Raw genomic sequence first — 11639 nt, forward strand, 5'->3', positions numbered from 1 at the left:
TTTGGTCTTAACTCGTTTAACTAATCTAACGTTAGGGGGATAAAATGTAAATGAATTTTGAAAATATTTTTTTTTCCTTTTTCTTCCCTCTTCCTCGTCAGGCCGACCCCCCCCCCCCTTCTGTTTCTTGAGCCGTAATTTACGAGCGTAAACGCAAAATTGATATTGCCAAATCTTTTGTTGATAAAAAACGCGTCCAACCGACACTTTATTCATGGAAAACGAATCAAAATCACATCTAATCGCGATTATAAACCCGCGGCCAAACCAGGACTTTTATCGCTATAAATACACCACGAAATCTCAATTAAACTCGCACACACGATCCTCACAATATTCCGATTCATAGCCCTAACTCAATTTTACCATACGAAGTCTCTGTATCGGTTTTATGCGTTAATCATTTTTTTTTCACTGCAGATGAAACTTCTTGATGATTTACAATCTTTTAGCCTATTTGAAGTAGCTAGGGCCACAGGTAACTTCGATGTCTCCAATAAGATTGGAGAAGGCGGCTTTGGTCCTGTTTACAAGGTAACTCTTTTATACTTCGAAAATAGAATGCACCGCTTAAAACATGAATTGAAAGTATCTACCGAATTATAAGTCATCATAACTCATAATCTTAATCCTAATCCTAATTCTAATCTTTTAGGGTGTGTTGGAAGACGGAAGAGAAATAGCTATGAAGCGGCTCTCTGAAACATCCTAACAAGGGCTTGATGAGTGAGAATGAAGTCATTTGCATTGCAAAACTTCAGCATCGGAATCTTGTGAAGCTTCTCGGATATTGCTTTCATAAAAGTGAACTGGTTTTGATTTATGAATATATGGCTAATAAAAGCTTGGATATTTTTCTTTTTGGTTTGACTCACTCTATGATTTCCCATAATATGTTACTTTCAATCTTCATGACACATGACATTGTAGTCACCTTTTGGCACATGGAACCAGAAGTTTGATGCTTGACTGGCCTCAACGATTTAATATAATACGTGGGATGGCTCGTGGTATTCTTTATATTCATCAAGATTCTCGCCATCAAATTATCCATAGAGATCTAAAAGCCGGTAATATACTGTTGGACAGTGATATGAATCCAAAAATATCCGACTTTGACCTTGCTAGAAACTTTATAGGACATGATGCCACCTCTAAGGCAAACAAAGTGGTTGGAGCATAGTACAAATTCTCCTTAACTTTAATATTTTATCACCCAAAATATGATATCAAAACATAATTCTTACACTAATATGCAAGTTTATTTTTTTAACCTCTATAGTGGTTACATCTCTCCAGAATATGCAGTACATGGACGTTTCTCTATAAAGTCAGATGTATTTAGTTTTAGTGTTCTAGTGTTAGAGATTATAAGTGGGAAGAAAAACCGAGAATTCTCTCATGAAGATCACAGTGATAACCTTCTTGGACATGTAGGTTGAGTTGTGAGACTAGCTAAGTCCCAATAACCTTACCGGAAACTAGTGATTTTTATAAGAATATTGTTTGTGTTTTATGCAGGCATGGAGACTCTATAGAGGTGGCAGGTCCATCGATTTAATGAGTGGATCTTTACAGGCCTCATGTGTGGTCTTTGAAGTACTAAGATCAATACATGTTGCCCTCTTATGTGTGCAACATCACTCAGAAGATAGGCCAACGATGTTGTCAATAGTTCTGATGCTGATCAGTGAGGTTGTGTTGCCTGAACCTAAACAACCTGTTTTTTTCACTGGGGAGACCCATAGAGAAGTTCAGTCTGTGTCATCCGTTGATGAATGCACAATAACACAATTGTTTGTTCAATAGCAAACACATATTTATCCTAAGATGTTCATATACCTGTTAATGTGTTCATACAAAATTCTTTTATCATTAACTTTAATGATGTTGTCTTGATAACTTCATATATTATACAAAATTCTCAGATAACATGACCGTTTAGCCGTTTCTTAAGAAATTATAGGATAAAAGAGAGATCACATATAAAAGAGATTTCTTGGGTTTTGTTACATTTTAGTTTTGTACATTTTATAGAAATAACCGGTGTAAAACAAACATGGATCATTTTCATAAATGTTTTCTGCGCGCATACCTTCAACCAAATACATCATTAACTATCAAGATAGAAAAAAAAAAACTTCTTTCATCCAAAAATGATTGTTAATTACTTCACTATTGTAGTATGTATCAATTCTCAAAATAGTATTATATACTCCTAAAAAACAAAATTATCAGAAAATTCGAGAAGTGTATTTAATTATGAACCACTAAATAAAAATGGTACTTGGTACGTCCAACTTTTTTACAACTTTTTTACGCTTTGTTACTTACTAATTATTTATTAAAAAGTATCGATATTATTTTATAATATAATGCATTAAGTAAATTTTATATTTCTAGGTTGTAGATAAAACAAGCTAAAATGATCAAATTAAACTAACCATATGATAAAAAAGGAAAATAAATTTTATCTATTGAGCATGGTTAAAGTTTCTCAAATTAATAGGACATAGCTTAAGAAATATTGTAATCTAATATTACACATAGTAATTTTAATCATGAGAATTAAAAGACAAATGTGTTTATTTTGACACTTTTGCAGGTCACTCAAAGATCATTATTTAAATTAAATTGGATTTTACAAACTTATGGGCTTCAGATTAAACTTAAATTGGCCTAATCTAATTTCCGTCGGGTTGTAAAAACGATCAATCATGCCCATAAAAGAAGTCCGCAGGCTGCCTAGAGGAAGAAAAGAGTTTAAACAACAATTAGGAGTGGAGTGGCCGAAGTCAGTGGACAACAAAACTTTCAAGGAGGATGTTATATACAGACATTGCGCGCCTACACATCTACGGAGAAATCAAAGTCACAACTTTTTGCTGCCTATACGAGTCGTATAGGCCTTGATAGGTTGTACTGAACCTAGAAATACACCATACCTATACGAAGCATATAGGTCTATATAACCCGAATAGCACTGCTTATGGTTTTATAGGTTTTTGCTGTTTATGAGCTATTCAGCTCGTATACTTAATTATTCAAGGACTATTTGGCTTGTGTAGTTCATTATTCAAGACCTATAATTCGGCTCGTATAGTTCGTCATCCAAGAACTATGCGGCTCCTGTAGCCCCTATTCGGTTTGTATAGTTCCTCATTCAAGAACTATTCGGCTCGTATATCACTATTCGCTCGTAAAATTCATTATTCACATAAAATTCAATACCAAGCCCTAAAAACCATTCATTTAGTATACACATCACATAAAGTTCAATACCAACCGAGTCCAGGGCGTATTAACAAACCCATAAAACATATTGTTCTTCGTCGAAGAACTATACGAATTGTATAGCTCCTATATGACCCTGATAGGGGCTATACTAGTATAGGGCTATACGAGGCACGGAAATACAAACCAACACAAATTGACAAAAACTATCCCTGTACAACTCATACAGGCCTATACAAGTAGTATAGGTCGCAAATGGTGCACGGATATCTAGCTACCTTGGTGTCCAAATATCGCATGCCATCCTAATATTTGCTTGGGGTGCTCGAATACATAATACGGAGAGGAAAGAAAAAAATTTTGCACTAATTTTGCACTTTGTCATGAAAGTTGAGGGGTATCCCGGGCACCTGTGAACACCCCTAGCTAGATCCGTCCCTGTGAACTTCGTACCAAGGATTGAAAACATTTTGTAGAATAAACCTACTGTGTAACTTTTGAAAATGTACTTCGGAAATAATTTTCAAAAGTTGGTGCAGTTGTAGTACAAAAGTGGGAATACCATGGACCCTTTTACCATCTTCGCTTGACCAGCAAATTAATAAAGATAAATCTGTTCCAATTTTCTTTACTAAATAGTAAATACAATATTAACGAGTAATGACTCTGAAGGAGCATTCAAAGTTGAATTTGTCTGCTGCATCAAATAGTAAATACGAAATTTCCCATACAGTTTAACAAATAATTAAGTCAATTATAATAACCATAATTAACAATTTACAACTCAAAAGTATTTTCTGCCTTATAATTAGATCATTGCTCTTCATCATTAATGGAAGAGTACCATTCAAGAACTGTAGTCTTCTTTATTGTTTTTATCTTATTACTTTCAAATAGTGCTGCGCTAGACACCATCTATGCGAATCAGCTAATCAAAGATGGTGAAACCATTGTTTCCGAGGGAAAGATGTTTGAATTGGGCTTTTTTAGCCCTGGAAAATCGAAGAACCGATACTTGGGGATATGGTACAAGAGCATATCGAAGTGCACAGTCGTTTGGGTTGCTAACAGGGAGACACCAATTACAGATACATCTGGCTTGTTCAAAATCAGTAGCAATGGAAATCTGCTGCTTCTTAGTGGCAGTAACACTGTCGAGTGGTCATCAAATTCAATCGTTCGTGGGCGCAGTAATAATCCGATGGTGGTGATGGTGCAACTTCTAGATACTGGAAATCTTGTGGTGCGGGATAAAAATAAAAACAGCGCCAACCAAAATCTGATCTGGCAAAGTTTTGATTATCCTGGTGACACACTTCTAGCAGGAATGAAAGTTGGGAAGAATTTGGTAACAGGTTTAGAGTGGTCCATGACAGCTTGGAAGAGTCCTGATGATCCTGCTATAGGTATGTACAATATTATAGTCGACACATATGGATATCCACAATTATTCGCAAGAAAAGGGCAAAATATAGTTTCAAGATTAGGACATTGGAACGGTAAAGGCTATAGCGGCTTCCCTGCCGATAAGAAAATCCATTTTCTTTGCCGATGTTGTTATTAATGAGAATGGAATATACTTAAAAGTTCATTTATTCAAAGGGTCGTTTTGACAACTGACGGTAAGATACAGATTTTTCATTGGATCGAAAGAATCCAAGACTGGGTTGTGTATGGAGATTATCTAGTGGACAATTGTGATCGCTATGCTCTCTGTGGTCCTTATGGAATCTGTAGCATTAACAAGCATCCACCTTGTACTTGTATGCAAGGTTTTGAACCAATAAACCCGGAACAATGGGATGCTTCTGACTGGTCAAGCGGATGTCAAAGCAAAAAGCCTTTGAATTGTGGGAGTGGGGATGGCTTTAGAAAAATCTCAGGTTTAAAACTGCCAGACACGCGATTGTCACGGTACAATCGAAGCATGACTCTTGGAGAATGTGAACGGTCTTGCAGAGATGATTGCTCTTGTACAGCTTATGCAAATTTGGATATCAGAAATGGGGGAAGCGGATGCTTGATGTGGACTGGTGAGCTAATAGATATTAAAGAGTATGATGAAGATGATCAGGACATTTACATAAGAGTGGCTGCCTTTGAGTTAGTAGGTACATATTCTAGAATAGGCCAAACTTCTATTGTATATCTTGTATTGGACCATCATCATTCTAATATTTGTTGTTACTTGATGAAAGGTTATACAGACTCGGAGTCGGATTCCAAGAAACCTCAAGGAATACTTATATTGGTGATTTTAACGTCGTCAGCTGTGCTACTCCTCTTTGTAGTGGCATATGCCTCAATGAAGAAAAAGAAAAGGCATGTCACGAAAAAGGAAGGTAAGTCATTCTTTTGCTTCTAAACATGAAACATCATGTTAAAGAAAAATCATGTACGCAGGAGCAAACGAACGCGTCTTTTTGTAGGAAACTGGGAACATCTTGATGATTTACCATTTTTTAGTCTAAGTGAAGTAGCCAGGGCCACAGGTAATTTCAATGTCTCCAACAAGATTGGCGAAGGTGGCTTTGGGCCTGTTTACAAGGTAATTTGTAGATAGAATGCATGCCTATTAGAATAAGAATAAAATGATATAAAAAGTACATATTTGTCATCATAAACACTCAATTTCAATCCTTTTAGGGTGTCTTGGACGACGGACTAGAAGTAGCAGTGAAAAGGCTGTCAGAAACATCTTTACAAGGTCTTGAGGAGTTCAAGAATGAAGTCATTTGTATTGCTAAACTTCAACATCGAAATCTTGTGAAGCTTCTTGGATACTGCATCCATGGAAATGAAATGATTCTAATTTATGAGTACATGTCTAATAAAAGCTTGGACTCGTTTCTATTTGGTTGTCTCTCTGCCTATCTCTATGGTATATATTTTAATTGCAAACAAATTATGTAATATTTGCCACCTTTTAGCAGATGAAGTAAGAAGTTTGATGCTTCAATGGCCTAGGCGTTTTCAGATTATTCATGGGATAGCTCGAGGTATTCTATATCTGCATCAAGATTCCCGCCTTCAAATTATACATAGAGATATCAAGGCAGGTAATATTTTATTGGACGGTGACATGAATCCAAAAATATCCGACTTTGGCCTTGCTAGAAAGTTTGTAGGACCTGATACCAGTGCAAAGACAAAGAAAGTGGTCGGAACATAGTAAGAATCCTTGGTTATAAACTTTCTCCCCCAAAAAAGGAAGATGAGACGTATATATTTAACCTAATCTGTATGCTAATTTGTTATTGACTATGTTGTAGTGGTTACATCTCTCCCGAGTATGCAGTACATGGGCGTTTCTCTACAAAGTCGGATGTGTATAGTTTTGGTGTTCTGCTTCTAGAGATAGTGAGTGGGAAGAAAAACAGAGAATTCTCTCATGAAAACCATGGAGATAACCTTCTTGGACATGTAAGACTAGATAAAATAAATGGTGACCGGAAGACGGTGTTATTTTGAAACATCAACCTTTTAGCATGTACTAAATATATGTCATGGATTGATGTAGGCATGGAGACTCTATAAAGAAGGAAGGCCCATTGAACTTTTGAGTTCATCTTTACTGGCCTCATGTACCATCTCCGAAGTACTAAGATCAATACATGTTGGACTGTTATGTGTGCAAAATCATGCAGAAGATAGGCCTGCTATGTTATCAGTGGTTCTGATGCTGGTTAGTGATGGAGCATTGCCTGAACCAAAACAACCTGCTTTTTATGATGAAGAAAACTGCTCAAAAATTGAATCTCTTCCTTCTGTTGATGAACGCACGATAACACTCTTGTATGCTCGATAGAACTGCTTATTTCGAAGCCTGATAACTTCAAATTCATCATAGTGTCAAGTGGAAATCCCATTATATCAAGGTTTCTACTAAGCATGTGTGGCTAAAACCCTCAAAATCATAACCAGGGCTAGGGTTTGTGTGTCATTTAGTTCAGGTAAATACGGTGTCAAACCAAGAAGAATTAGTGGCTGGTGTGTAAAATTATTTGATTGCAAAACATAATGAAACATTTATGATTAGATTGATTGTTATAGTTCATACAAGTTACACTAATAAAGAGAGATTAATCATAACAGAAAACTCATGAATAGTGAGATAATGGTTGATGAATGTGCACCAGGCAATGCTGCCTTATTGGTCATGTATATGCTAACATTAATATAACTTCCGATATCAATAGTAATTCAAATGGTTTTAGGCATTTTTCACATACTCAACGAGTATACTGTTGAAGCTTATGGTGTAAATCATTGTGATAATTTTGCCCCTTATAATGAAACTAATTTAAACTAATATTCTTGTTCTATAAAATCGTAGATTGGTAACATGCGAAATGCTATGAGTAACCAATTAAAATGACCGTACTACTACTCTTCAGCCAAAATTTTGAAAGTTGTCATATGTCAGCATAATACGGCTTTCTAGGCTTTTACTCCAAATGCTCTCTCTATAAGTGCATTTTTATTATTTTATTTAATGTATGATCTAAATTTAATGCAATCCTTGAAAAAAAACATGAAATGAAATTCCAAACTCACACCACCAATTCATCACTAATATAAGTTCATTTCATTACAAGATACGAGGGTTTATATAGATTTTACATATGAAAGACGAGATCGAAAGTGTATTTTAGTTTGGGAAAATTCCTTTAGGAATGATGACATCTCCAATGTTGTTATGCCATGGGTCAGCCAAGTGAGTTGCCAAGTTCTCCAAGGGTCCGGTACCAGGGTAAGCCGATTGTTGCACAACGAATCCCACGAATGCCAGCAAAGCAAGACGTCCTGCGTTTGATAACACAATCCCACAAACAAACACAATCATGCATATGTAAACATGTTAATCTATGTCAAAAAGTGTACGTGTTGCTAAAATCCATACCGTTTTTGATCTCTTTGACCTTGTACTCTGCAAATGCCTTCGGGTCTTTTGAGTAGCCCAATGGGTCGAAAGCGCCACCAGGGTATTTCTTCTTTTCGGGGTCTTTTTCCATGCTCCTTTGGTGCTCTACAAAGGCAATGGAGAGGAACTCGATCGCCAAAATGGTAGGTAAAGTGCCCCAAGGAACAGGGTTTCCTAGGTATGTAGCTTGTCCTCCGGGGACAGCAGCCCATTCTTGTGCTTTCACCCAATTGCCCAACCCCAAGGCTTCCAGTATCAAAATCCCGGGCTGCAAATTTTACAACTATTAGTCCTTGAATTTGTTAGATATTCTAGGAAGTTAAATAATGCTTTTTAGTTAATTGTGATGTTTATTGTTAAGGTATGCTTAGTGTCCAATTTCCAACACTAACACCATATACTAAAATAATCAGGTTTTGGTTTGTTATTTCTAACGCTTTTTATAAGCAAGTCGCATTTAAGTTCACCTATTGAACCCGTTTAAATTAATGAACCCGCTAGCATGTTTATTTAAACAGGTAGACTTGCTAACCTATTTAACGCAACTTTTCACAATTTATCAACCATATTAACAAGTTTACAGCTTGATTATTACCCATCAATCCGTTTGTCATGTTTAGATAAACGAGTTAGACATGTCTTTTCAATTTACACAATTTTAAATGTGTTCGGGTGAGAGTTAATAATAGTGTTCCAATAGTAAACTTACAACTGCAAGCATAGCCCATCTGCAGTGGATGAGCTCAGACTCTTTGAACCTCTCAAGATTCTCTGGAACTTCGCCAAGACGAAGTGGGTCGAACCCGAAATCCCTGAAATACACAAAAAATATAAACATTATGTTTGAACCTGGGGTGTCTATCGTGTCGGGTTGGTGGGTTAACGGGTTGCGGGTTGTGGGTTGGAAGGTTCAAATGGCAACGGGCAACCCGAGCCCCACCTATATTATTATTCGTGTCAAAGATTTCGACTCTAACATGCACACACATAAATTTGATTCATCCCGAACACAACCCATTTATTAACAAAAAAAAGAAGCAACAAAAAACAAAATTGATATAATTTAGAGTCGGTAGAGTAAACGAGTAACATGAATATTTATTTTGAAAATTATTAAAAATCTTGAAAATAAATTGGAAACTACAAGATTATCTCCAGAAAATTGGAAAACGGAAAAAACATAAATAATAATATAATTATAAAAGTTTTTCTTAAATACTTAAAGTCAACATGAAAGGGTGGTGGTAGTCGACCAAAACCTGTTTTTTCTTTTTGTGTCAGGGTCGTGTCAACAATTGACGCAACCCACTTATATATATATATATTAGTACTTACCCAGGTGCGGATCCATCCAGGTACGGTGGCCTCGGTTGACCAGGCATCCAATCAGCGGTCATCGAAATCCGAGAGCCATTGGTTGCAACACCCGAAAGTGGGACCGCAGTTGCGAATCTAGACTTGGATGAAGAGAAGACTGCCGCAGCGACGCCATAGCTCATTAATGAATTAGAAGCCATTCCAGATGAATTCAAGTATGTATCTGGAAGTGGATGATTTAGTTGATGGATGAATGATGACTAGTAGTGATATAAATCATATAATGCAATATCCAAATGTTGATTGTTATTGGTCAAGTGTTAGAGGGTACTTCTTTGTTACTGGGCCACGTGGAAGGTTCATCCATTCGTAATGATTATGTGGCAGGTGAGGGGTAGTTTGGTAATTTAGGTTGGGTTGTTGATTTTTTGAGTCGAATGGATGGTTAGCAATAAAAGAGGGAATCAAAGGATGTGGTCATGAACGGATCCGGGTTTGATCTACTATCCGGTTAGTAGATATGAACTCTCTCCATTCCTAATATATAAATACTGGCTTTTAGCCCGCGTAACACGCGGGTTTTGTTTTTAAAAAATTTGTTATTTTATTCTTGATAATGTTATATTTTTATTTTTCAATGGAGTTTTATTAAGATTTAATACATTAATTTAATTTGGTTCATTTTTTTTTAATTCTTTGTACGGAAGTTTGTTTGGATTTAATACATGAATGTTAGTCCGTTCGTCAATGATGCAACGATTTTTAGTTTGAAAGAAAATATTTGTCAGTTCCTACTTCCTTGTTTAGGTTGATTAATTTAATTGGTTGTACAGAATGTTCATTTGCATTCGTTTATGTTTGTTCTATTAATTTCGTTTAACTTAGTATTTGCTTACATTCGAGAACTGTTCGTTTAGGTTTTAAATGAACGGATATGAACAAACTCAGTTTTTTAATGAACGAACATGAGCACAAAATTCTATTAGATTATATATCCATGTTCGTGTTCGGTTAAAGTTTAAAGATCGAACATGGACATCTATTAGAATTTTAAATACATAACGATCAATGGGGAAATTTATTTAAAAAAAGATAAAAACACCGGCTTGTTTACCGAAAGTCAATAGAAAGGTCTTTCCTTGCCAGCCTATTTCCTTCCACTACTCAAAAATTGAAACAATTTTTAAGAGTAAAGAATATATAAGTTTGACTTTAACAAAAATCACATATTTGCAAAGAAACGGCCTTCTTTGTGTGCATTAATCAGCATACTCCATTTGGTATAACTTTCTCTGTTGAATGAAATAAGGATTCAATTAAGCATATGTTAACAAAGTAATTGTAAATTTAAAACATAAAAAAAGTTAAAACTTATTGTTGGCACATACTCATTAGTATAACTGAAAGAACCATCAGCATTACCATTTAGATAAAGGAATGTGAAGATTATTCATAAATACATCAGGAAACCTATTGAAGAGTTTGTGTACAACGTTCAGAGACCTACTCTGGCAGAGTTAAAAAAAACAAAGATAAAGTCAAACAATAAGTCAACAAAAACATACAGAAAAGGGTAAACACGTCATTTTTAAAATTATTGTTCACACACCACATATGAGTAATAGAAAGAACCACCAAGAGCACCATTTAGATAGAGGAATATGAAGATCATTCATAAATGCATTAGGGAACATCTCATAGTTTGTGTACAACACCCAGAACCTACACCACAAAATTGATCAAATTATAGAATCATCAGGCCAGATTCTACAAAGTAAAAACAATATATACTTAACACAAAAAATAATTCAAAGCCTTTGTAAAATCATTCACCAGATGTATAGGATGACACATTAGTTCTTTTTGAAGAATATTAAACAAAAATCAAAGTATCTTAGATTCACATGAACTCCATCCATATCTTCAAGATTATCCGTAGATTCATAACTCTTTTTGGTACACAAATGTCATAATTTACACAAAGTTCATATAAAACTAACAAAAAATTCATAAAAATAAGACAAAACTCATTTAATTATCACAAATTCATAGAAGTTTACATCAACAGGGCAAGCATAATTTCAAAACCCTAATCAAGCAATTGAATAACAATATAAAATTATTGTAATTGGTGACATAACTTAATAAAAATTGAGCAATTGAG

At 35.3% G+C, this 11639-nt stretch overlaps 2 protein-coding genes and 1 pseudogene across 2 annotated transcripts; 2 read left to right on the forward strand and 1 right to left on the reverse strand.

The window, feature by feature from the left end:
- The first annotated feature begins 1000 nt into the window (after positions 1–1000).
- LOC143565198 (G-type lectin S-receptor-like serine/threonine-protein kinase SD1-1 pseudogene) lies at positions 1001–1809 on the forward strand (annotated as a pseudogene).
- A 2223-nt stretch (positions 1810–4032) lies between these two features.
- On the forward strand, positions 4033–7221 carry LOC143565185 (G-type lectin S-receptor-like serine/threonine-protein kinase At4g27290). The gene is given in 7 exon segments (XM_077052234.1): positions 4033–5345; positions 5433–5576; positions 5664–5782; positions 5881–6091; positions 6168–6405; positions 6507–6657; positions 6755–7221. Coding segments are annotated over 7 exon segments (2430 nt in total). The 5' UTR covers positions 4033–4066; the 3' UTR covers positions 7043–7221.
- A 578-nt stretch (positions 7222–7799) lies between these two features.
- Positions 7800–9675, reverse strand: LOC143565186 (chlorophyll a-b binding protein 6A, chloroplastic-like). The gene is made up of 4 exons (XM_077052235.1): positions 9494–9675; positions 8868–8970; positions 8138–8426; positions 7800–8040 (listed from the first exon to the last, which is right to left on the reverse strand). Exons 1-4 carry the CDS (start codon positions 9673–9675, stop codon positions 7886–7888), a joined length of 729 nt encoding a protein of 242 aa, XP_076908350.1. The 3' UTR covers positions 7800–7885.
- Positions 9676–11639: the final 1964 nt, after the last annotated feature.

The sequence above is a fragment of the Bidens hawaiensis genome, unplaced genomic scaffold (assembly GCF_021521415.1).
Source record: "Bidens hawaiensis isolate Kalapana, Puna unplaced genomic scaffold, B.hawaiensis_p1.1 tig00022300_1, whole genome shotgun sequence".
Classification (NCBI taxonomy): Eukaryota; Viridiplantae; Streptophyta; class Magnoliopsida; order Asterales; family Asteraceae; genus Bidens; species Bidens hawaiensis.

Coding starts and splice junctions, on each gene's coding strand:
- LOC143565186 (XM_077052235.1), bottom strand. CDS start 9,675: ATGGCTTCTAATTCATTAATGAGCTATGGCGTCGCTGCGGCAGTCTTC. Junction 8,971..9,493: donor CTGGATGGATCCGCACCTGG/GTAAGTACTAAT, acceptor TGTGTATTTCAG/GGATTTCGGGTTCGACCCAC. Junction 8,041..8,137: donor GGTCAAAGAGATCAAAAACG/GTATGGATTTTA, acceptor TATCAAACGCAG/GACGTCTTGCTTTGCTGGCA.